A 26164-nucleotide genomic window follows, 5' to 3' on the forward strand; every position below is an offset into this window, starting at 1 on the left:
GAGACACCAAGGAAGAGGAAATGCAGAGCCATGATACTAAGCTGAGACAACTCCTAAACAAGTGCCAGGAGTGGAATAGTAGGCTGAATGCAGGTAAGATGAAGCTGAGGAGAACGGAGGTCCCCTAAATCAGACATCTGTTGACTTGAGGGAATCTGGCCAGACCTTGGAAAACTATGAGCTATTGAGGAAATGCCAAGACCAAAGGATTTGAAGGGAATCTAGCAATTTATAGGAATAGCCAGCTATCTTTCCAGATTCTGCACACACCTATCAGAAGCCTGTGAGAGCCTTTGAGACCGTTAAACCCAGTGATGCAGCATACAGATAGTTAGAGACCCAAGAACAGGCATTTTTTTTTAAAAGTAAAGAAATGATAAGTGATGCATCAGTCCTATAATACTACAAATCTGTGGAGCATCTAGAGCTACAGTATGATGCCTCAGAAGGAGGCCTAGGAGCAACACTAATGCAATGCCCATAGCTTTTGCTACTGAGGCCCTACCAGACACAGAAAGTGGATATGTTCAGATAAAAAAGGAACTACACGTTGTGCTCTGTGGAATGGAATGATTCCTTCAGGTTACTTGTTGGCACAAGATGGACATGCAGTCTGATTATATTAGAAAGCATCATGAAGAACCCACAGCTGAGTGCACCCAAGCAGCTACAATGCATGTTACAGGAACTTCAGCTCTATGACATGAAGATAATGATCTGCCCAGGAAAGTCACGAGTGGTGGCAGGTACACTGAGCAGTGGGCATACCATTCAGAGTACTACACACAGAGAGTGTATCAACATGCTACAGAACCTTTCCATCTCTGATAGAGGTTCCAGACAATCCAACGGAGCACTGACCAGGATGGGGTGCTACAGGCAGTAACACAATTCATAGTTCAGGGATAGCTAGATCAAAGAGAGCAAGTGCCATAGAAGGTGACCCCCTACTGCTATGTGAGGGATGAGTTATGTCTGCAAGATGAGGTCGAGGCCAAGACAAGGGCTTAGAAAGAGCCTCTGCAGCTACCAGATGGCCTAATGTAGAAGAAACAATGTTTAAGAGCAATACAGAGGACCAATAGGATACCACCTAACAGAAAGGAGGCAGAAACAGAGTGTGGAACCAAGTCCCCTATCAACAGGGATAATTTAAACAAGAAATAGAGTATTTTGAAAACCAGCACACTTGAAGGAATATTATGTCTAAAACGCTGCCACAGACTGGTAAAGACCATCTCCCTAGGGTGGGCTATGCGTTAGCAAGTCAGCAAATGCTTGCACAAAAGATATAACAACAAATGTTTAAAAGGAAAAATGTAACAACCTACCTAGAACTGAGAGGGAGGGAGCACAGGTTGCAGGCGGGAAGAATTTGGAGGACATACCAGAAAGCCAGTCTGTGTGCCTATGGCTGGAATGCTAGCTGGAGTTGCAGAACCTCTGTAAATAGTTCTGTTGATAAAGACCCAATTTTGTTTGTAAGAGTCCTCTTATGAAACAAAGACCTTTCAGGAACACCCTAAGGGTGAGGCTATCACTTTTCAAAGACTATTGTATTTAACTAGATAAGATCCTGCTACAAGTTAGCCAGGTTTGCTCCACCTGTGTGCATTACAGGCCATTCCAGCTGGGCTCAGGCAGCCTTTTACTTCCTGAAGAGGCATCCCTATTACACCCCTTTTGCAAAAGGAAATCATGCTTCACCAGTATATTAGAATTCTTTGAGGGACTCAGCAAAAGTGATCCAGTTGATATAGTAAAAAGAAAAGGAGTACTTGTGGCACCTTAGAGACTAACAAATTTATTTGAGCATAAGCTTTTGTGAGCTACAGCTCACTTCATCGGATGAATTCAGTGGATAATACAGTGGGGAGATTTATATACACAGAGAACATGAAACAATGGGTGTTACCATACACACTGTAACGAGAGTGATCAGGTAAGGTGAGCTATTATCAGCAAGAGAGCCGGGGGAAAAAACCTTTTGTAGTGATAATCAAGTTGGGCCATTTCCAGCAGTTGACAAGAAATGTGTGAGGAACTGGGAGGGGAGAGGGGGCATAAACATGGGGAAATAGTTTTACTTTGTGTAATGACACATCCACTCCCAGTCTTCATTCAAGCCTAAGTTAATTGTATCCAGTTTGCAAATTAATTCCAATTCAGCAGTCTCTCATTGGAGTCTTTTTTGAAGTTTTTTTGTTGAAGAATTGCCACTTTTAGGTCTGTAATCGAGTGACCAAAGAGATTGAAGTGTTCTCCGACTGGTTTTTGAATGTTATAATTCTTGGCGTCTGATTTGTGTCCATTTATTCTTTTATGTAGAGACTGTCCAGTTTGGCCAATGTACATGGCAGAGGGGCATTGCTGGCACATGATGGCATATATCACATTGGTAGATGTGCAGGTGAACGAGCCTCTGATAGCATGGCTGATGTGATTAGGCGCTATGAGGGTGTCTCCTGAATAGATATGTGGACACAGTTGGCAAGGGGCTTTGTTGCAAGGATAGGTTCCTAGGTTAGTGGTTCTGTTTTGTGGTGTCTGGTTGCTGGTGAGTATTTGCTCCAGGTTGGGGGCTGTCTGTAAGCCAGGACTGGCCTGTCTCCCAAGATCTGTGAGAATGATGGGTCATCCTTCAGGATAGGTTGTAGATCCTTGATGATGCATTGGAGAGGTTTTAGTTGGGGGCCGAAGGTGATGGCTAGTGGCGTTCTGTTATTTTCTTTGTTGGGCCTGTCCTGTAAGTAGGTAACTTCTGGGTACTCTTCTGGCTCTGTCAATCTGTTTCTTCACTTCAGCAGGTGGGTATTGTAGTTGTAAGAACGCTTGATAGAGATCTTGTAGGTGTTTGTCTCTGTCTGAGGGGTTGGAGCAAATGCGGTTGTACCGTAGAGCTTGGCTGTAGACAATGGATCATGTGGTGTGGTCTGGATGAAAGCTGGATGCATGTAGGTAAGTATAGCAGTCAGTAGGTTTTTGGTAAAGGGTGGTGTTTATGTGACCATCGCTTATTAGCACCGTAGTGTCCAGGAAGTGGATCTCTTGTGTGGACTGGTCCAGGCTGAGGTTGCTGGTGGGATGGAAATTGTTGAAATCATGGTGGAATCAAGATGTCATCAATGTAGCGCTCTCCTGCTGGTAATAGCTCACCTTACCTGATCTCTCTCGTTACAGTGTGTACGGGAACATCCATTGTTACATGTTCTCTGTGTATATAAAATCTCCCGCCACTGTATTTTTTACTGCATACATCTGATGAAGTGAGCTGTAGTTCACGAAAGCTTATGCTCAAATAAATTTGTTAGTCTCTAAGGTGCCACAAATACTCCTTTTGTTTTTGCGGATACAGACTAACACAGCTGCTACTCTGAAACCAGTTGATATAGTGTACTTGACTTTCAGAAAGCCTTTGACTAGGGTTTCTTTTCCATGGGTCCAGATGATGAAGATGTCATCAATGTAGCACAAGTAGAGTTGGGGCATTAGGGCACGAGAGCTGAGGAAGAGTTGTTCAGAGTCAGCCATAAAAATGTTGGCATACTGTGGGGCCATGCGGATACCCATAGCAGTGCCGCTGATTTGAAGGTATACATTGTCCCCAGATGTGAAATAGTTATGGGTGAGGACAAAGTCACAAAGTTCAGCCACCAGGTTTGCCGTGACATTATTGGGGATACTGTTCCTGATTGCTTGCAGTCCATCTTTGTGTGGAATGTTGGTGTAGAGGGCTCCTACATCCATAGTGGCCAGGATGGTGTTTTCAGGAAGATCACCGATGGATTGTAGTTTCCTCAGGAAGTCAGTGGTACTCGAAGATAGCTGGGAGTGCTGGTAGCGTAGGGCCTGAGGAGGGAGTCTACATAGCCAGACAATCCTGCTGTCAGGATGCCAATACCTGAGATGATGGGGCGTCCAGGATTTCCAGGTTTATGGATCTTGGGTAGCAGATAGAATACCCCTGGTCGGGGTTCTAGGGGTGTGTCTGTGTGGATTTGTTCTTGTGCTTTTTCAGGGAGTTTCTTGAGCAAATGGTGTAGTTTCTTTTGTTAACCCTCAGTGGGATCAGAGGGTAATGGCTGGGTGGGTTAAGGGAACCACTGTTGTGGCCCCTTGTGGCATGTAGTAGTTTAGATAGTTTAGTGTCCTTTTTCTTTTGTAGAGAAGCAAAGTGTGTGTTGTAAATGGCTTGTCTAGTTTTTGTAAAGTCCAGCCACAAGGAAGTTTGTGTGGAAGGTTGTTTTTTTATGAGAGTATCCAGTTTTGAGAGCTCATTCTCAATCTTTCCCTGTTTGATGTAGAGGATGTTGATCAGGTGGTTCCATAGTTTCTTTGAGAGTGTGTGGCACAAGCTGTCACCATAGTCTGTGTGGTATGAAGATTGTAATGGATTTTTTACCTTCAGTCCTTTTGGTATGATGTCCATCTGTTTGCATTTGAAAAGGAAGATGATGTCTGTCTGTATCTGTATGAGTTTTTCATGAAGTTGATAAATTTCCACTCCATGCGGCTAAATTCAGTGCCTTGCATAATGACAGGTTTCAGAGTAGCAGCCGTGTTAGTCTGTATCCGCAAAAAGAAAAGGAGTACTTGTGGCACCTTAGAGACTAACAAATTTATTTGAGCATAAGCTTTCATGAGCTACAGCTTACTTCATCAGATGCATTCAGTGGAAAATACAGTGGGGGGAGACTTATATACACGGAGAACATGGAATAATGGGTGTTACCATACACACTGTAACGAGAGTGATCAGGTAAGGTGAGCTATCACCAGCAGGAGAGCAGGGCGGAAAAAACCTTTTGTAGTGATAATCAAGGTGGGCCATTTCCAGCAGTTGACAAGAACGTGTGAGGAACAGTAGGGGCGGGGGCGGGAAATAAACATGGGGAAATAGTTTTACTTTGTGTAATGACACATCCACTCCCAGTCTTTATTCAAGCCTAAGTTAATTGTATCCAGTTTGCAAATTAATTCCAATTCGGCAGTCTCTCGTTGGAGTCTGTTTTTGAAGTTTTTTTTGTTGAAGAGTTTGATGGTGGGATGGAAATTGTTGACATCATGGTGGAATTCCTCAAGGGCCAGTTGGAGAACACTTCAATCTCTTTGGTCACTCGATTACAGACCTTGATTATCACCTTGATTATCATTACAAAGGTTTTTTCCCCCCGCTCTCCTGCTGGTAATAGCTCACCTTACCTGATCTCTCTCGTTACAGTGTGTACGGGAACACCCATTGTTACATGTTCTCTGTGTATATAAAATCTCCCGCCACTGTATTTTTTACTGCATGCATCTGATGAAGTGAGCTGTAGTTCACGAAAGCTTATGCTCAAATAAATTTGTTAGTCTCTAAGGTGCCACAAATACTCCTTTTGTTTTTGCGGATACAGACTAACACAGCTGCTACTCTGAAGCCAGTTGATATAGTGTACTTGACTTTCAGAAAGCCTTTGACTAGGTCCCACACCAAACGCTCTTAAGCAAAGTAAACAGTTATGGGATAAGAGGGAAGGGTCCCTTCATGGTTCAGTAAGTGGTTAAAAGATAGGAAATAAAGTAGGAATAAATGGTCAGTTTTCATAGCAGAGAGAGTTGGGTCCCCCAAAGGCCTATACTGGGACTTGTGGTGTTCAACATATTCATAAATGACCTTGAAAAGGGAGTGAACAGTGAGGTGCCAAAATATCCATATGATCAAAATTACTCAAGACAGTTAAGTCCAAAACTGACTCTGAAGAGTTACCCAGTTTTATGAGATCCCTTTGTAAGTGGGCAACAAAATGGCAGATGAAATTCAATGTGGATAAATACAAAGTGATGTACACTGGAAAACATAATCTCAACTATACATACAAAATGATGGGGTCTAAATAAGCTATTGTCACTCAAGAAAGAGATTTTGGAGTCATCGTGGATAGTTCTCTGAAAAATATCTACTCAATTTTCAGTGGCAGTCAAAAAACTAACAGGATGTTAGGAGCCATTTGGAAAAAGATAGAAAATAGAAAGAAAATATCATAATGCCACTATATAAATCCACCGTACATCCACACCTTGAATACTGCATGTGGTTCTGGTTGCCCCATCTCAAAAAAGATATATTAGAATTGGCAAAAGTACAGAGAAAGGCAACAAAAATTATTAGGGGTCTGAACAGCTTCCATATGAGGAGAGATTATAAAGACTAGACTGTTCATCTTAGAAAAGAGACGACTAAGTAGGGATATGATAGAGGTCTATAAAATCATGAATGATGTGGAGAAAGCAAATAAGGAAGTGTTAAGTGTTAAGGAAATTCACATGACAGAAGAACCAAAGGTCACCCAATGAAATTATTAGACAGCAAGTTTAAAACAAACATAAGTACTTCTTCACACAATACACAGTCAACCCATGGAACTCATTGTGGAACTCATGTTGTGAAGGCCAAAAGTATAACTGCATTCAAAAAAGAATTAGATAAATTCAAGGAGGATAGGTCCATCAATGGCAATTAGAAAAGATGCTCTGGGTTTCCCTAACCCTCTAACTGCCAGAAGCTGGGACTGGATGGCAGAAGATGGATTACTTGAAAATTGCCTGTTCTGTTCATTCCCTCTGAAATATCTGGCACTGGCCACTGTTGGAGTCTGGGCTAGGTGCACCATTGGTCTGATCCAGTAATGACCCTTCTTATGTTCTTAGAAATTTGGAGGACGCTACATAGTGATCTGTCCACATGTTCTCCCAAGACTATTTCTTAGTTGAGACTTGCATATTGGATGCTTGCTTTGGTAGAGCTGTCCTGCAATCCTCATTTAAATAGGACTCGTACCATCCACCTCCAAGCCAGGAGGTACTAGTCACCAGTAGTGGGATCTATGTGGACAAATAATTGAAGAAAGAACAGTTACTTATCTTACAGAGATAAGACAGACACTGTAGCATCATTTTGAATTGGAATATTTCACTTTTGGGCATTAATTTTTTTTGACAAAAATATCAGTATGTTCTTTGGCAAAACAAGTTACTTATCTTAAATTAACTGTGGTTCATTGAGATATATTGTCCACATGACTCCCATGACGCACTCTCCTTCCCCATTTGTATGGAGTCTTATAGCTCTGGAATTCTCTATTGGCAAAGGAACTGAGGGACAGTTGGACCCACTCTGCCCTTTATGCCCTTGGATGGAGGACGCATATGAGAACATCCAGGGCATGAGCATGGCCTCAGTGGAAACTGGTGGTCAAAATAATCTGATTGTTGCACACGTGGAAAATGTGTGCACCAGCACAAGGATCCATTCTGAGATCTGCGTTTATATAATCCTACACTTGCAGAAGAATGGACAAGATGACCTAATTCAATTAGTCCTTCCCATTATTAACTAATCTCTTTCTAAATTAGTGTGGAACACAGATATAATAGTCCATATTTAAATACTCCAACTCTTAAGTCCTGTGATTAAATAATATTCATTTCAGCAAGGAGTGCTGGTCACAGTTCTCTATGGAGCCCAGTGGTAGGTAAAAGTTTTGCTACATAGTAATATAAGGTTATCCTTGTATTGGGGACTGAATATACCTTAACAGCATCTTGAGTCCATTTTAACCCAGCAACAGGGGACTTATCTTCAGTTCTGAATTTTGATTCTCATATTGTACAGTCGAAAGACTATCAAGAAAACCCAGTATTCTTTAATTTTTTTTTTCTCTTACGTAGAGTTGTTTGCTGGGAACTGTTAAATAATTGTCATGTTTCACCCCAGAAGTGACTGCATTTCACTGATGGATGAACCAATTTGCAGACATAATAGACACCATGAAGTGCTTTGGGATCCTTTTAAGATTAATACATAAAGTGCTACATAAATGTTAGATTATTATTATATTGTTCTTTAGCTACTACATTTGTTACATATATTTATAGGTCATGTTGTACAATAAGAAGTCAAACCCTCCGATACAAGCAGGCCAGGACTTCACATCATTATTTTGCTTTAGCACTTTGTCTGGAAATTCTTCCTCTCAGTGGAAAAGTACTGTACTCCTTTTATCTTTTATAAGGCCTGTAACACATGAGAAAATTCATTTTGCAGTGAGTGGAACTAGAACATTATTGTTGTTGATTATGCCTTTTAGCTGCTGTTAGTTGGAATAAACAAATATAACATTACTTTCTTTAAGCACTGCTAGGATATGTTAGAAATCTTGGGTGTATTACAGAAAATGACTGTTGATTATTCATTAACATAAAAATGATGTATTTTAAATTTGTTTGGAAGCATACATAACTTTTCATTTGGGTCTGTTTATTTTCCAAGTCTTATGTGCTTTCTTCCCTTTATAGACCAGTGAAACCCTTTAACAGTTAGGCTGCAGCACCTTATTGTGCTATAACAACCCTTTATTGAAAGACTGAAGACAAGATCCATGGTCCTGTTGAACCAGTAGCACAAAAAGAATTTAAAGTTGCCTTAAGGCAACAGCTTAGAATTCCCCTAGTGCAAGGGAGTCCTGAGCTAGCATAGGGGAAGCTATGCCAGCCCCTCCTACATTTTCCCCTCCTGGCATAGGGAACTTTCCAGGATGGGCTGAGGACATATGAGAAGCAGGAGTTGGAACCAGAGTGGGATGCAGAGTGTGGAGCAGCCCTCAGGGATCAGCAGCTGGATGGATGGAATAAAACTCCTCCCTGGTGCACTACGTGCTGGTCTGTTGCACTTTGAGATCTAGTCCCTGGGCTTTATTTCCTTCCTTCCTTTCTTCCTTCCTTTCTCAGAGGGGAATTTATTTTCATGCTTTATGGAATTTAGTTGCTTTTCAGATGACATCAATGACTAAATGGGGGAGGGTTGTGGGGAGTTAGAAGAAAACAACATGTAGCACATAGTACACAGCTATAAATGATTGCACTTGGAGTAATAAATCTAAATTAAATGATTTCCTCTTTTCCTCCATTCTGTTTTTCCTTCAGGTGATTCTGGCAAGCAATACAACCAGTGAAGTTTTTGACCTTCTTATACGTACTGCCTACAGATTTAACCAACTTGGATTAAAAAACCAAAGGGCTGTGAAGCTGGTGAATGAACTTCTTCAAGAATTAAGATTTACGGATTAGTTTTGTATTGTTGTCCAAATCAACCCAGTGACTAGACCAGCTAATCAGATCTTTTCTACGGTAAAGTGTGAAAGGGAACTCATTTTTTTTTATTTATATTCCTCTTTCCCCATGTGTGAAAACAGAAAATGTTTGGAAATGTCATTCTGTTAGAATATAGCAGTAATCTTTAAAGATGGTTAAAAATGTTGTTCGTAGTGTTTTATTTTACAAGGGACCTGTGTTATCTAAACACTGTTTATTCACAGCCTCGTTGCCCACATTATGTCCTAGTTGTGGTCTAGATTTTCTGTAAATTCTTAGTCCAAGAAATGCAGCAGTTAGAGGCGGAAACAAAAGCTATAATAATAGGAAGAGGCCTTTCCTTCTGTAAAATAATTACTGATAAATCAAAACTACTGTTTGAATGTTACAAGGAAGAGATGAAGTTCAGAAAAATTATGTTATTTACTAGTCGGTTATTTCTAGCTGTTTGGTAGTAATTTAACAATTTGATCCTGGAATTCTGCTTTGGTGAAAATCTAAGCCTGATCACAAACAAGTGATCATTAATGGTTCCTTCTGAATATGTGCTTCCATGAAATACAATTTCATGAAATTGAAAGACAAATCAACTCCTTAAATTCTTATAAGTGATTTTACAAAATGAAACTCATCTCAGGTTTAGTATATGGCATTCATCAGAAAGTGTATTCTTCAAGGTAATGTTCTCTATAGTTTGTACCACAGTACTTTTAGCAATGTCAAGAATACCGCAGAGAGGATTCGGTGCAGACTGTAAATTGATCTTGCTTTAATGCTGGAGATTCTCTATATCAGGAAGAAATTTTTTACCCCATATTAGTTAAAGGAGGACAAGCACAATATAGGGTTAAGGAAAGTTGTTTCAGATTTAAAGGGAAAATTTTCAGAGGACCACATAATGGGTGCACCTGTAAATTCCCACATTTCTGTATACAGACAGGTACACAGTGAAGTAAAGTACACAAATTGCTATTTGCCTGTAATGACAGGGGTATAAGGAGGGATTGTAGCCCATCCACTGTGCCATCTTTTGAAAATGATCCAAAAGTTTGTGAAACTATTATACCTACCATTATCTGGAAGAAAAAAAAATGTGGGTAGCATCTGGTGAAGGAGGGTGCTACTATATTCAGTCCTTTGTTGTCATATGTTGTCTAGTTTCAAAATCTGTACTTTATGTGCAGTGTGTGTTTATATTTGTGTGTGTGTGCACATGTGCTGCAGTTAACCTGATTATCACAGTTTTGTGAGTATCATGTTTCTTCCATAGCAGAACTAAAACTGTTCACCTAGTATCCTGTTGCTCTAGATGGAGTAGGGAGGTTTGCTGAAATACAGTTTAGGAATTTCTTACATTAATACCTATGGTAAATCATAAAAGAAAGAGTTACAGAGGTTACAAAGGGTATGTAAGACTAGAACATAAGCCTGCCTATATTAGATCGACCTACAGCCACTGCAGTAATTACTGTGGTGGTGCATGTCCACACTACCCTCCTTGGGTCGGTGGTGCACATCCTCACCAGGAACACTTCCACTGACCTAAGAGGGACAGTGTGGGGAGCTGAAAGCCCAGTCTCTCAGCTTCACTGGCAGCTCCTCAGGTCCCCAATGGGCTGTCATCCCCCTCTGCTCCCCATTCCCTACCAGGAGCAGGGGGGAAGCCACCCGAGGCTTCTCACCTCACTTGGAGTGTGGGGGAAGCCGCCCAGGGCGTCTTGCCTCCCTGTTCCCCACCGGGAGTCGGCAGGAAGCCGCCCAGGGTTTCTAAGCCCTGGAGAGCAGGGTCCAGCTGCCCTGGCTTCTCAACCCTGTTCCCTAAAAGGTGCCAGGCTGCCTGGCTCCCAGTGGCGGAGCAGGAGGCAACCAGGCTTCTCGCCCCGGCTCCCAGCTGGGAGCAAGGTCCAGCCACTCTGCACTCCAAGAGAGCGGGGGCACAGCTGGGCTCTAGCTGCCCGGCTTTCTTTTCAATTTCAGGGCTTCTGCCATGAAATTGACAAGACAGCCAACAATCCATGTAAGGAACGCAGTGTCTACACAGACACTGTGTCACCCTAACTACACTGACATAAGTCTTACGCCTCTCTCATCGACCTAACTGTATCGTGTAGACCAGCCTCTCTTGTCGACTTAACGGTATAGTGTAGACCAGAGGTGGGCAAACTATGGCCCCCGGGCCACAACCGGCCTGCGGGACCCTCTTGCCCGGCCCCTGAGCTCCTGGCCCGGGAGGCTAGTCCCTGGCCCCTCCCCTACTGTTCCCCCTCCCCCGCAGCCTCAGTGCACTGCACCGCCGGCGCCATGCTCTGGGCAGCTAGGCAGCGAAGTTGCAGAGCTGTGGCCTGAGCCAGTGCTCTGGGCGGCATGGCTGTAGCACCACCAGCCACCGGTGTACCAGACAGCACGGTAAGGAGGATGGGGGGTTGGCTAGAGGGCAGGGGAATTCAGGGTGTGGTCAGGGGTGTGGATAGAGGTCGGGGAGGGTCAGAGGGTGGGGAACAGGGGGGATGGATGGGGCAGGGGTCCCGGGGGGGCAGTCAGGAATTGTGGGGGGGTTGGATGGGGCGGCAGGGGGCATGCAGGGGTGGAGCGTCTGGGGATAATCAGGGGACGGGGGGGGGTTGGATGGGGCAGGAGTCCTAGGGGGGCGAGAAGCGGTGGGGGTTGGATTGGAGGCAGGGGCCGGGTCACACCTGGATGTTTGGGGGGAGACCGCCTCCCCTAACCGGCCCTCCATACAATTTTGGAAAACCGATGTGGCCCTCAGGCCAAAAAGTTTGCCTGCCCTTGGTATAGACCATTCCCTCGTCTTCTAATCCATTTATTAAAGTGCTCATGGTATTTCTTTCAGAGCAGATGCAGCAATAGTAAAGATTTAGCAAAGAGTTTATTTGGTTCAAGAGCACTTTTTAAATAAAGAAAAATCAATAGTGAACTGTTGGCTGTTGCATCTTTTCACTTATTAGGAGCAAGGTATACACATAAGAAAAACAGGCATTCTAGTTTTCATCTTCCTAGGTATTGCTTCCGAAAGGCATGGAATAGATCTGAAACTAAGGAGGCTGTTGCTGTTGACCAAAAAAAAAAAAAAAAAAAAATCCAAGGAATTTGTCCAGTGGGAACAAATGTGAGGAATGTTCTTCCTTATATGACAAGAAATCTAAAATTAATTTGTCTTTCAACAAAGAGAGTTTTTTGTTTGTTTTGTTTTGTTTGCTTTCCTCCTGAGTCTTTTGTTGGATCTTGTTTTCTGTAGCCTTACTCAACCCTTATTTTGTGCTTACACATGTTCAATCTGGATTATATATATAAACTTTAAAAACAAATCTAAAAGAAGTGTGTTACTACACGTTCTAGATTCAGAATTACTTGGTCCATACTAAGAGTATTATATTCATCAGTATTTTAAGGTTGCTGGAGGTGAACTGCAAGAAGGTGAAACACCACCTTTCACAGTTCTGTCACTGCAATATATCAAAATCTAAAATAATTCCTCCTTGCTTTTTAAAGGAACCTATAATATCCTGTCAAATAATGGTAGGTTGACTCAGGTAGGTAGGTAATCTGCAGTAAAGGCTAGGGAAAGAAAATAGAAAGCAGTGAGAAATCATTCCCATTCTCAAATATTGGATTCTTAAAAAGGGTTACATGGTTTAAATATTATGAAAAAGGTTTACTGTTTTTTAAGATGCTTTTAACCTTGCTGTTGGACTGACCACCCTCCTACTATGTCAAAATTGGAAAAAACATGATGCATTTAAATCTGGCTTTATTGTAACCAGTGAACTATAAAACAACGAACAAATTAAAACTTTTCTAGATTCAGACGTACACTGAACAGAATTGTGTTGGGGGTCTAACTGACCCCATTTTAGACAATGAAAATAGTTAGACACAGAAACAATATAAAAGGCACAAAAGGAGCACACAGACAGGAAATATCCTACTACTTTGAATGAATGGAGCAAGTAGGTGGCGTGTTCTGAACATACAAAGTTTTAGACATTGCACATTTTTGATGCATTTTTCTGGAACAGATGTAACATCTTCCCCATTTCTCAGGCTTTGGATCAGTACCCAGCACACTAGACACTGCTTTCCTAGCAGCCTGAGGCAAGGCTGCAGTGTTCCTTTCCTGCACCAGTAGTTTCTGTACCCAGGTCACTGAGAAACATCCGTGTCTTACGCAAAGATTTATTATACCATTTGTGGTTCAACAAAATCCAAACAATATATGCATTCAGACATTCAATGTGCATGTTCAATACGAGTCTTTGTCCCGTAACAGCGAGTCTTTGCAACAGCTACAGCATCTGTCAAGTGTGGGCTGCCAGAAAATGTATCTGACAATTGTGGCTTCCCCAGAAATTCTTCCTAACAAGAGTAAGCTTCCCAGAAAATAAGTTTGACAGTGTTATCTTCAAAGAAACTCACTTTGCTGGACAATTGTGACGATACATAAGGCAAATGTTATCTGAGGTCTCAGACCCCCAAGACTATGTTGGTGCATTTTATTTGAAAATCAAAAACTGCTGAAACTATGATGCTATGAATAAGGCTGTGTGTCTATCATGGAGAGCAGGGATTCCGTGACTTTCTGTGACCTCCATGGTGACTTCTGCAGTGTCCAGTGCTGGTACAGGGGCTGCCCGAGCTGGGCAGCCCCTGGGGCAGCAGCAGCAGTTTGGGTGCGAGGGGGCTCAGGGCTGGGGTAGGGAGTTGGGGTGCCCTTACCGGGGGGGTGTTCCCCACCTCTTCTGTCCACCCCGCCCCCAGCAGGGGCCACCTCAGTACCTGCAGCACCCCCGGCCAGCCTCCCCAGAGCACCTGCGATCTCCTGGCCCAAGTTTTAGTTAGAGGTATATAGTAAAAGTCATGGACAGGTCAGGGGCTGAGAATTTTTGTTTACTGTCGGTGACCTGTCCATGACTTTTACTAAAAATACGCATGACTAAAATGTAGCCTTAGCTATGAACAATGCTGAAAGAGTCATATAATCATATCATAAATGCTTCCTCATAATAAAAACAATCTGATGCTGAATACCTGCATAATAGATTTGGGATCTAACTGGCCCCAATAACTTTTCAGTGACCTCTTTTGCTACACTAAAACCACAACAGACAAAACCCCAGTGGTAACAGATTGTCATCGTCATAGGCTGAGAATACTTGAAGAGACAGTGGTTTGTCTATCATGTTTTGTTTAATTTTTTTGAATGTGTTTGGAGTACAAGAGACTCCCCCAAAGATCTGGGAAGCGTAGTCCTTTCATATTTCCCATTGACTAACATTGAGGGGTCTACCATAACAGGTAGGATGATAAGTGCAGTGCAGAAAGGTTTACTTCATCCTACTTTGAGAATACTATGAATGTATGTATGAAGAATGCATGTATGAAGAATCATGGGTTTGGCACAAAAATTGTTATTTATATTATAGTGCACGTTGGGGTCAGATAGACTTGGAAAATGTTAGAGGGAAAAAAAATCCCTGAGTGCCATCTGTGACTTTAAAAGGAATGCAAGTGCAGAGGTCTCCTTGTGCTTTAGTCAGCATTGCTGTTATGGTATTTTTACTGCTCATTCACACTGTTTGCTTATGATCTAACTTTCAATATCAGCCCAGATTTGCGGTCATGATGTAGCCTCATGTAGCTGTTACAGGGTATGTCTACACTGCAGACTTGACAAATGTTCTGCCACGTGTTGTTGCCTAACCCACCCACCAATCCCCACACACTTAAAATCCCTAAATATGTATAAATGTGCACTGAGCCCATGCTAGTGTACTCAGCTGGAGGTATCAGACCATGCGCGTGTTGCACTTTGAGTCACACCCTATCTGCCCACTTTGCATTGTGGAGTCCTTCTCTGAATCACTGCTTTCTAAGATGGTTCCCCATCCAGTAGGTATAGCTTGCATTCTTTGTTCCCAGGTGTATTACCTTGCATTTGGCTGTATTAAAACGTATTTTTTTGGATTGTGACCATTTAACTAGATAACTCAGGTCACACTGTAACAGTAACCTGTAGGCTCACCAATCATCTGCAAACTTTACCAGCAAAAATGTTGTATCATGTCTAGATCACTGATAAAAAAATTAATAGCTTTGGCCCAAGAACCAATCCCTAAGCAATTCCGCTAGAAATGGCCCCACTCATTGTTGTCTCCCCACAAACAACTAATTTTGAGACCTATCAGTGAGCTAGTTTTCATTCCATCTAATGTATGTCCTGTTAGTTCTATACATAGTTTGTTATATAGGGAGTTGTTCTGACCTCATTAGCTGGGCAGATAGGAGAGTATTTGAATTACAGTTCCCAGAACATATGGAGACAGAATCTCTTTTCAAGACAAGCCAGGGAAACTACCATATAGGAGAAAATGTGTGTCCATTAGAGCTTAAAGCTGCATAGCATGAGTGTGAAGTGAATGGATGGTGCATAGGACAGCTGGAAAAGGAATCTGAGACTTATACCATTTTTGTTTTATTTAGCTATAAACCAAAATAATTTTGCAGAGTTTTACAAGTTTAGGATGAAATTCTCAGCAGACGTGACCAGGCAACTTTACCACAAAAGCTGTGAAAATCAGCCCAATTTTTAAGCTTTTTCACAAGCATATTTTCAACCGAGCGGGTAAAATGCTGATGACCTATGGATCACTAACTAATGCTACATAAGGAACCAAGCATTTATTGATTCATGTGGCTCAAATAAAATGCAGCAAGATGAGAAACCCTAACTCAGTCTTAGTCCTCTTCTACTCCACAGGTCTGTAAAAGGCTGTGAGTACTGCAGTGCTTTGTAGTGACTCTAGAGATATGGTACAAATACAGTATTCTCACTCCACAGCACCTAATGCTATCTGTGTTCTTGAATGTAGAGGATTTAGAGAATTTAAAATGTACATTTTTACCTCTTCCATGCAGTCTGTAATTGCTAGTTGGGTTATAAAAACAAATTTTTTTCTTTGTGGGGGGAGAAATCATAGCATCTGTAGCTACACTGCCAGGTGCTTGAGGCTTCATCTTTCCCATGATTCATAACAACATTCATATGTGGGCCTGTTTAAGTCCACCTACCTATCTGGCTAGCATTTGTACACTGTGGCGTATTTTTTCTTCCAACTGCTTGTCTGAACTTTCAAAAGATAAGTTCATGGTTGCAGTTTCAATTACTGCCTTAGCAGGGAGTATCTTATTCTGGGAATTTGCTGTGGGGTGGTCTGTTTAACAGCAAGTGCCAGAAAGGAGTTTCCCTTGTTTGCATTGGCCATCTTACTTTAACCAGCTATCTGACTATAGGAAAGGAATAAACCTCATGAACCCCTTCTGAAAGGCTTAAGTGTACTTAAAGTGACTGGTCCTTTTAATGGCCAAGGTCCCAGAGCCAAGTAGGCATAAGCACTGGATCACTATCAACCTCTGAAACAAAAACTGGAATATTGTGAGTTGGCAGAATATTGTGAGTTCAGTAATGTAGTTAGTCCTACCAGGTACAGATTTTGCCTTAAATAATGTTGTGTACTGAGAGAGAGTAAAAAAAAAAAAACAAAATAAAACTTGGTAGCTTCATTATTGCCCGAGATTTGGCTGATTGCCTATATATTGTAATCGCAGCACTGATATCTGACTGGAAAATAACGTATTAGACATGTAAGCAGTGTCAGGATGAGCTCCACCCTGACATCTGGTGGTGAGGTGTGGCAACTTGTTGAAAAGAACTTCAGAGGCCGAGCTCATTTGCATAGCACACCCACCCCGCCTAGAATGAGGCCTAAGCTGCCCAAATGATCACTTTGGCTGCTGTGGGATCCCCAGTGTCTCTGTTATCGGGGCAGGAAGAATAAATTGTTATTACCCTGATTATGGGAACTGTGCTTGGAACTGTACTTGGCCTTTTGTTATGATGGAGTCACCATCAACTAAGTAGCACTGCTAGGCAAGGGTCATGGGTTCCAAAACTCTGTGAATTGAGAGAGGTTGGGGACAAGTATTAATACTTGGTGGCATGGGCCCTTTGGTGGGGGCCTTACATGCTAATTGCACTTCCTCCTCTCTCCACTGTGGAATATCAGAGCTAATTTTGATTTCATTAGGCGTCTACTTACAGACTGCTGAGCTCACTTTGGGCTAATGGTGCACCAGCACTGAGGCTCCCCTACTACAAGCTGAATTCACCAAAGAGCTGAACTGACTAAGAGCTGAAATCACTGAGCGTTGTGTTAAGTAGTGGGGGAGCCTGAAGATATATTGTGGAGAAGTTTGCGGGACGGCTGGAGTGCCTTGTGGACAGGCTGGTGGAGCAGTTCATAGGACGGCGGGAGCTGCTGGTGGGATGCGGAGCAGTTTGTGGACCGGCTGGTGGAGCAGTTCGTGGGGCAGTGGAAGCTGCTTGTGGGCTGCAGAGCGGAGCTGAGCAAAACTACTATCAAATTCCATTAGAGAAAGAGCTGAAAGGGGTACTTGGATACACTCTGGCATTACTGCTGAAGATGGAAACTACTGCTGGACACAGGCAAACCCAAGCATTAATTGCAAGTTTCTGGCTAGTCATAAAATTATCATCTCTTCTGAAGATAGGGCAAAATATAGGCTCTGTCTTCATAGAGGCCATTAAGTCTCTCCTTCAAATATGACACAAAGAAAATAATAGTTAGACAACATCAAGCTTCAGTTTTCTTTGCCTGTGATTTCTTTGTCCTTTAAGGTACTATTTCTGTGAGATATCAGTGCTTGCTGATATTTAGTATATCATAGATTTTAATGCCAAAATGTAGACCTTAGAACCTCACCCAGTAATTTCTGCATGAAGCCCATAGCTTCTGATTGAGTTTAGCATATCTTTTAGAAAGATGTCCAGTCTTGTTTTAAAGACTTCAAGTGATGGAGAATCCACCACAACGCCAGTTAAATTGTTCTAGCAGTTAATTACCCTCACTGTTAAAAAAATTTGTCACAAACATTTCTTGATCTGGGTCTCTCCTCACCTCCATTCACCATGTTAACACAGAGAGACCCCAGACATTTACTTAACTACAAGCTCTTGGTTGTGTTTTTTCAGTGCCTAGTGCAGTGGGGTCTAGGTCCATGATGGGGCCTGCTAGGCACGATGCCGATACAAAGAACACTCCCAATACGAATATATTGCACCCACAAGCTCAATTCCCCATCCAGTTATTCTTTAAGTCCTTGAGAACCTAGGACAGGGGTTGTTCTACAACTGGTTCTCTCTGCCTCCCTGGCTGATGGGACAGAGACAGGATTTCCTTTGATAACCCTTCTCTGTGGATTGGCCTGTTTGCACCAACAATAGATCCAGTCACTTTAAATAGGATCATTTAGTTTACAGATAAAATTCCAGAAAGTTATACAAACACTGCAGAATAAAATCAAAGAGCTTATATACAAAAATAGACATGGGTTGAGATTCAGGCCTAACTTTTTAATAGGATCCTTCACATAATAGATTTTCCTCTCATAGAAATCCAACCACACAGCCTGTTTTTAACTCAACTTCACTTCAGGCCTCAGCTAGCAGGATTTTCTCAGATGCCTGAAAAACTTAACTCTCTTGTAAAAATCTCTGTGAAATCTCTGACACTGTTTGAGGGAAATAATTTGGGTAGTTATTCCTAAACTGCTTTCCCTCTGTTTAAAGGTTAAATGTTAGGGCTGCCCAGTAATGGTAAATCACTCAGGTATGAGCTGTACCTGAGGGAGATTTGCTAGCTCCCCAACGACTGTTTCAAAATACAGTAATGGACGTGGGGTGGGGGAAGAAATGATGACGGGTATCCTTTCTCATGGTATCCTTTCTGTAGTGCTATTGTTTCTCACACTTCTCCTGGTCAATCAACCATATTTTCTTCCATCAGACCTACGGACAAATCTCTGATATTTCAAAGGTGCTGAGCACTAACGCCTGTTGGAGTAATGGGAGTTCTCAGCACCTCTAAAAACTATGCCCAAAGCCTTTTATTGCTAAACTAATTATTGTGCTGACAGTGTTTTGGGGTAATAAGCGGCAGCGGGGAGGAAATGCCTGCCTAAGCTGGTGAGTTTACCAGCTAGGATACTGTGCTCCTGGTACTGGATGCTATTACCTTCATAATGACAGCTGCATTCAGGATTACGGCACTGAACCCCACTGCTTGCTGGAGAGCAATTGCTTTTCAAGGCATCACTTTCTTTGTAGAGCTATTACTGGCACTAGTTCATAGATTCATAGATACTAAAGTCAGAAGGGACCATTATGATCATCTAGTCTGACCTCCTGCACAACTCAGGCCACAGAATTTCACCCACCCCACTCCTGCGAAAAACCTCTCACCTATGTCTGAGCTATTGAAGTCCTCAAATTGTGGTTTAAAGACTTCAAGGAGCAGAGAATCCTCCAGCAAATGACCTATGCCCCATGCTACGGAGGAAGGCGAAAAACCTCCAGGGTCTCTTCCAATCTGCCCTGGAGGAAAATTCCTTCCTGACCCCAAATATGGCGATCAGCTAAACCCTGAGCATATGGGCAAGATTCACCAGCCAGATACTACAGAAAATTCTTTCCTAGGTAACTCAGATCCTACCCCATCTAACATCCCATCCCATAGTTGGTGTGGTGCACTCTGGACGAAAGAGCCAACTAGGTTAATAACATTTGTTCTTTTAGTTTTCCAAGAATGGTGGTTTCCTGTTATCTTATCCTACTTCCTTCCTACGTTTTATAGAGCTAGAAAATTAGGAAGACCATAAAAAGGGGCCTTGTAATAGTCAAGCTGAGGAGACAAAGGTAGTGATAGTTTTGGCACAGGTAGAGCTCTTACATGGGCAACATTGTAGAAATGCAGCTAGGTTGATTTGCTAAAATAGGAGCTGCAGAAGATGAAGAGAGTTAAGGATAATGCCAAGGTTATAGCCAGAGGCAAATGGAAGGTCTGAGTTGAAAAGAGGATATAAAATACAGAATTGGATTTGAGGATTACCTTTGTTGCCTCAGGTAACTTTTTAAGAAGTAGTTGAAAGAAATTGAGATTACAGTTTAATTGATGAGATCAGGAAGAGAGAAGGTTAAAAGGGCTGGGTATTAAAAATACCAAAATATACAGAACTGAGTATCATCATGTAAAAATGACAGAAAGACAAAGGAAGGGGACATAATATAATCAAGCATAAGAAATTGTGCAGAAACCAGATTCAAGAATGAAACCTTTTAGGTTGCCTTAGAAGAGGGGGCCTTGTGCAGAGGCAGAGCTACTACCAAGCGGAGGAGTTTGATATGTGGAATCAAACATCCAAGAAGAGGAAAAAAATCATGGCTGCAGAACTAAGGAGATAGTGAATACTCCACAAGGCGGAAGGCTGCAATGATGTCCAAGAGAATGAGTGTGAGGGAGAAAAAGCCATTTTGAGTATGAACAGTATTTGCTCTTTTAGCTATTTAATGGTGTTGTGACTGATACTTCAATTCTGAAATATCAACCAATATAAACCTAATGGCATGCTGAGGATGAAATCCTGCTTTCTGGTTAGTTAACTGTTAGGAAAAGAAAGATTATAAAAAGCCAAGATTATAGCAGTAGCAAACACTACATCAAATTAACACACAGAGTTAATTTTTAAACATTTTTATATTCTCATAATAATAAATAGGGGAGCATGTTTTCTGGCAGCTGATGACAGGCTGGGATAGTGGCCATTATTTTTCCTAGAAAATATGCAGTCAAGCTTTATTCACATTAATTTGACATTCTAATAAATATAGCTAACTTCTAAACTGCTGTGAAAATGTCCTGTATCTTTTTGAGAGACAAAATGAGTGAGGTAATATCATTTATTGGACCAACTCCTGTTGGTGAGAGAGAGACAAGATGACAACACAAGGTCCAATAAAAGATATTACCTCACTTACCTTATCTCTCTCTAATATACTGGGACCGATATGGCTACAACTACATTGTTTTTCTTAGACATCTTAACCTTTTCCTTTGGCAAAAAATGCATATTACACAAGCAAGAGGACACTTTTATTTATTACTATTATTTTTGCAACACACTCAATGTATTGTGTGCTTTACAGAAACAAAAGCCTTGTCTGTATTAAAAATTGCTCGTTTTACTAAAGGTAAATCAGCTTAGTTTAAACCAGTGCAAACCTGTGTGGTTTGTGCTGGTTTAAATAAATCCACTTAGAAGCATCTCTTTAGTGAAACCTATGCAACTTTTAATACAGACAAGATCTAATAGAAAGATATGGTTCATAGATTCATAGATATTTAGGTCAGAAGGGACCATTATGATCATCTAGTCCGACCTCCTGCACAACACAGGCCACAGAATTTCACCCACCACTCCTAAAAAAGACCTCACACCTATATCTGTGCTATTGAAGTCCTCAAATTGTAGTTTGAAGACCTCAAGGAGCAGAGAATCCTCCAGCAAGTGACCCGTGCCCCATGCTACAGAGGAAGGCGAAAAACCTCCAGGGCCTTCCAATCTGCCCTGGAGGAAAATTCCTTCCCGACCCCAAATATGGCGATCAGCTAAACCCTGAGCATATGGGCAAGATTCATCAGCCAGATACTACAGAAAATTCTTTCCCGGGTAACTTGGATCTTACCCCATCTAAAAACCCATCACAGTCCATTGGGCCTATTTACCATGAATATTTAATTACCAAAACCATGTTATCCCATCATACCATCTCCTCCATAAACTTATCGAGTTTAATCTTAAAGCAAGATAGATCTTTTGCCCCCACTACTTCCCTCGGAAGGCTATTCCAAAACTTCACTCCTCTGATGGTTAGAAACCTTCGTCTAATTTCTAATCTAAATTTCCTAGTGGCCAGTTTATATCCATTTGTTCTTGTGTCCACATTGGTACTGAGTTTAAATAATTCCTCTCCCTCTCTGGTATTTATCCCTCTGATATATTTATAGAGAGCAATCATATCTCCCCTCAACCTTCTTTTAGTTAGGCTAAACAAGCCAAGCTCCCTGAGTCTCCTTTCATAAGACAAGTTTTCCATTCCTCGGATCATCCTAGTAGCCCTTCTCTGTATCTGTTCCAGTTTGAATTCATCCTTCTTAAACATGGGAGACCAGAACTGCACACAGTATTCCAGGTGAGGTCTCACCAGTGCCTTATATAACGGTACTAAAACCTCCTTATCCCTACTGGAAATACCTCTCCTGATGCATCCCAAGACGACATTAGCTTTTTTCACAGCCATATCACATTGGCAGCTCATAGTCATCCTATGATCAACCAATACTCCAAGGTCCTTTTCCTCCTCCGTTACTTCTAGTTGATGCGTCCCTAGCTTATAACTAAAATTCTTGTTATTAATCCCTAAATGCATGACCTTACACTTCTCACTATTAAATTTCATCCTATTCCTATTACTCCAGTTTACAAGGTCATCCAGATCCTCCTGTAGGGTATCCCTGTCCTTCTCTAAATTAGCAATACCTCCCAGCTTTGTATCATCTGCAAACTTTATTAGCACACTCCCACTTTGGTCCTTGATTCAGAAAATTATCATTTAAAACCCCAATCTTGTAAGGTCTTATGCATGTGCATTAGATCACTCACTCAGTAGTCCCAGAGATTTCAATAGGGTCTAGTCACATGAGTCAATTGTGCACATGCTTAAGTCTTTGCTGGGTTCGGGCTTAAATTTTGATAAGATTCAGCTTAGGCATGTTAACATTTTGATGATTCAATAATTATTTTTGGTAGCCTGTTTTTGTTTTTATTATATTTAACACCAGGTTTAAAACTCTGGGCCTAATTCTCTTCTCTCTTATACCAACATTGGTGCTGCTGAGTGCGGGACAGTAGTTAAAGGTCTCTGGAAACTAACAATCTCTCAATCTTTATAAAAAAATTTGCCTGTTGGTAGGGAACTCCATCAAATGTCCATCAGGCATGCTAGAGATTGCAGGACTGTGGTTGATATATTATAATTATTTCATAAAATAATGCTTAAAATAAAAAGTATATTAATTGAATGTGATTTTAAATGTCAAGGCCTGTATTTATAGAGGAAAGTATGTGAGTAAAAAATGAGTCCATATCTTCCGTGTTAGTGTGTGTTTGGATAGAATGATAGTCCTATCCTTTAAAATCGCTGAAACAGCGTATTTTGTTCAAATGGTGAGCGGGATGCAGTTAAATTAGAGACCATGTAAAGCTCTTACATGCTGAGGTGATTTTAAAATTATTTAAATGATACAGAACTTCAGCAGACATATTTTCTGTAGTCTAGCGTCTCTCACGATTCTGAGACATCTGGGCTGCTCCTCTCCATGCTGCAGCTCACAGAGGGGGGCCAAAGGTGCAGTGCTACATGCACTGACCACGTGTCCTGCTCCTGCTTGCCGCCAGATTCCCTGCCTGCCTGGCAGCCCTCCGTTGGCAAGTTTAGTTGCTACTGTTTCTTTTGTTCCCCTGGCTGTTTTTCTTGCCTGTTTTCAGCAGTGGCGAGCAGATCTTTTTCTTAACCCTTTCTTCTCGTCTCTGGGTCAAATTTCATTGGCTTAATGAGTAATCTATCTGGAGCTGCTGGCCACATGCCAGTTATACAGAGTTGTGTTCCCACTGAAGTTACTAATATCTTTCTATGAGTCCTATGCAGCACTGGAATGACTCATCTGGCACCAAGCTGGGGGGAAGAGGGGTGGCCAGCGCATGCAGCACGGCAACTTTGGACCCCCTTCAACAGCTGCAGTGTGGAGAGATGTCTTGTGGGAGATGCTAGCAGAAAGGAGATTATTGGTAAGAATTTTTCCATTTAGTATTTATATCTTTCATGTACATCAAAATTTACATGTTTGAGATACATCAATTTCATGTACATCTATTCCTGTCTTTTAAATCATACATACCAAAAAACCCCACTGAAAGCATGGATATTCCTTTTTATTTTGACACAAGCAGCTTTGATGGATTCACAGCCAGTAATATTGTGCCCCAGGAAAATACATCTCTCAACACAAAAGGATTAGCTTGCTCCCATTGCACAATTAGTATTTGAGCACATATGGGATGTGCCAACACCCACTGTTCAAATATTCCCCTGCAACAGCCGGGCATAACAGTGCTAGTTAAGGACCGTGTTTCAGATTCTAAGCCTGAATTTTCTTACATCTCTGAGAACCTTAATGTTACTTGAAGTTTCTACATAAATTTCCTTCGTTGAAAGGAAAAACATGAGGGCTGTGCAATGGACCTTTGATATGCATTCAAAAAGTGGCATCTCCTTGACCCTTTTAGGCAACAGAATGTCCATCTGTATAATCTTGATTTTTGACAAGCTATTTAATCATGTGCATGTAGTTAGGAATGCAGTCCAATTTATATACACAAATATGTTGTCAAGGCTCAAATAATCACCTGTTTCTTCTTTCCCACCTTTGAATTTGGGTAAAATAGTTCCTCCTCTCAGCAATAGATTCTCAGCCTGGATCTCTCTCTGAGGATAAAAGCCCAATTGTGTACTTAATTCCTAAGAAACTATCAAGGGAAGACAGGTCTTACCGGGAAGGTCAAGCCAAAATTTGGGGATGGCGTGGAGTTGGGGGAGGAAATCAACACAGAGCCAACAATGTGTTTATGTGGTGTTGATGAGTAGTGGTAAGAACAGAGTGGACAATACTAGGCTGTCAGTGCCAACCCACTGATAATGGTTGGGCTACAGGCACTGTTTATTAGTTGGGAGGCTAGTGAAGTGGGAAAATTCTTGTTGAGGGAGAAAAAAAGCAGGCAAAAGCTTGCTCAGGCTAGGGAGAGAAAGAGAAGGAGATCATTTTAATCTGCTGAAGTCCCTCTGTAAAGAGGGCCAAGCGTGAGAATAGGTCTCCGAAATGTTAATCTATTTTATTAAGATTTCCAATAGATTGCCACCTGGTTACTGCTCAGTTCAAAGAGATTCCAGAATTCTCTTTCCTTTCTATGTACTTATATATGCAGTAACACTATAAACATAAAGGTCCAGATCCACAAAAGCACTTAGGAATCTGGACCTTATGTACGTAAGTCCCAGTTTTGGCTCCATTGTGATCCACAGAGTTCCCACTGAACCCTGCATACACATAAACTCACTCAGCACCTATATTTTCAAAGTAGACTAACCACTGGTTACAGAATCATTCTCTCTTTCTGGCCCAATGACTGTACCACTCTGGATAAACACTTAAATAGTAATTGGGCCCGAGTAAGACAGAATGATTTTGTGGCCCAGTGGTTAGGGTACACAACTGGGAGGGCACAGACCCCAAGTCCAGTCCCCTTGCTCCAATGACACTTTCATTATTTAGCCACAGGGAAACAGTTTCAGCAGGAGAAAATGAGAGAGCCCCATATCAGAATATATCCTAGCGCTCTGTGGCTAGAGCGGGAACTGAAGCTAGGCCTCCCACATTCCAAGTAAGTGCTCTAACCACTGGGCTAAAAGTTGCATTACCACCCTGTTCTCCTCTGGCCATTTTATGTGGAGTAAAGCAAGCACCTAACTCATTCCCTCCAGAAGTGGCTTAGGCACCTAACCTGCCTTACGCCAGCTGGGAGACAGAGGGTCCCATCTGGATCTCTAAGCAGAGATAAGGTTCTCCCTGCAGCCCAGACTGAGGCGCCTATCTCTGAAAGCAGAGCGGGGCTCTGTCTAGCATGCTAGCTTTTATGGAGTACATTATTAGGCACCTGTCTCTCCTCATTCATTGTATAGGAGCCTAGGTGCCTAACAGGCTTTGTAGATCACAGTAGTGTTCTAGGCACCTAAAAGTTAGGTGCCATGCCGCTCAGTGTTTCAACACCTAAATCCCTTTGTGGATCCTACCATAACTCTTCAACTTTTCATTATAATTAAGACCTTCTATACTTGTGTTCAGGTACCATTGGCTTTTGATGATTTGCACATCCTGACTGAGGTGCAGGGTCTAAAACTGGATGAGGTACTCCAGAAGGTGTCTCACCATGATCTAGTACAAAGGTAGAATGTCTTGTCTTTTCTTTAAAAAGAAAAGGAGTACTT

General features: G+C 41.8%; 1 protein-coding gene across 11 annotated transcripts in view; it reads left to right on the top strand.

The window, feature by feature from the left end:
- FANCC (FA complementation group C) overlaps positions 1-9549 on the top strand; it is a 156756-nt gene extending 147207 nt beyond the window's left edge. For all 11 annotated transcript variants that reach the window (XM_073344975.2, XM_078852864.1, XM_078852865.1 and 8 more), the window contains one exon: positions 8965-9549. In XM_073344975.2, the coding sequence (XP_073201076.2) occupies positions 8965-9108 (144 nt within the window). In that variant the 3' untranslated portion in view covers positions 9109-9549. The remainder of the gene's footprint in view (positions 1-8964) is intronic.
- Positions 9550-26164: the final 16615 nt, after the last annotated feature.

The sequence above is a fragment of the Lepidochelys kempii genome, chromosome 5 (genome assembly GCF_965140285.1).
Source record: "Lepidochelys kempii isolate rLepKem1 chromosome 5, rLepKem1.hap1, whole genome shotgun sequence".
Taxonomy (NCBI): domain Eukaryota; kingdom Metazoa; phylum Chordata; order Testudines; family Cheloniidae; genus Lepidochelys; species Lepidochelys kempii.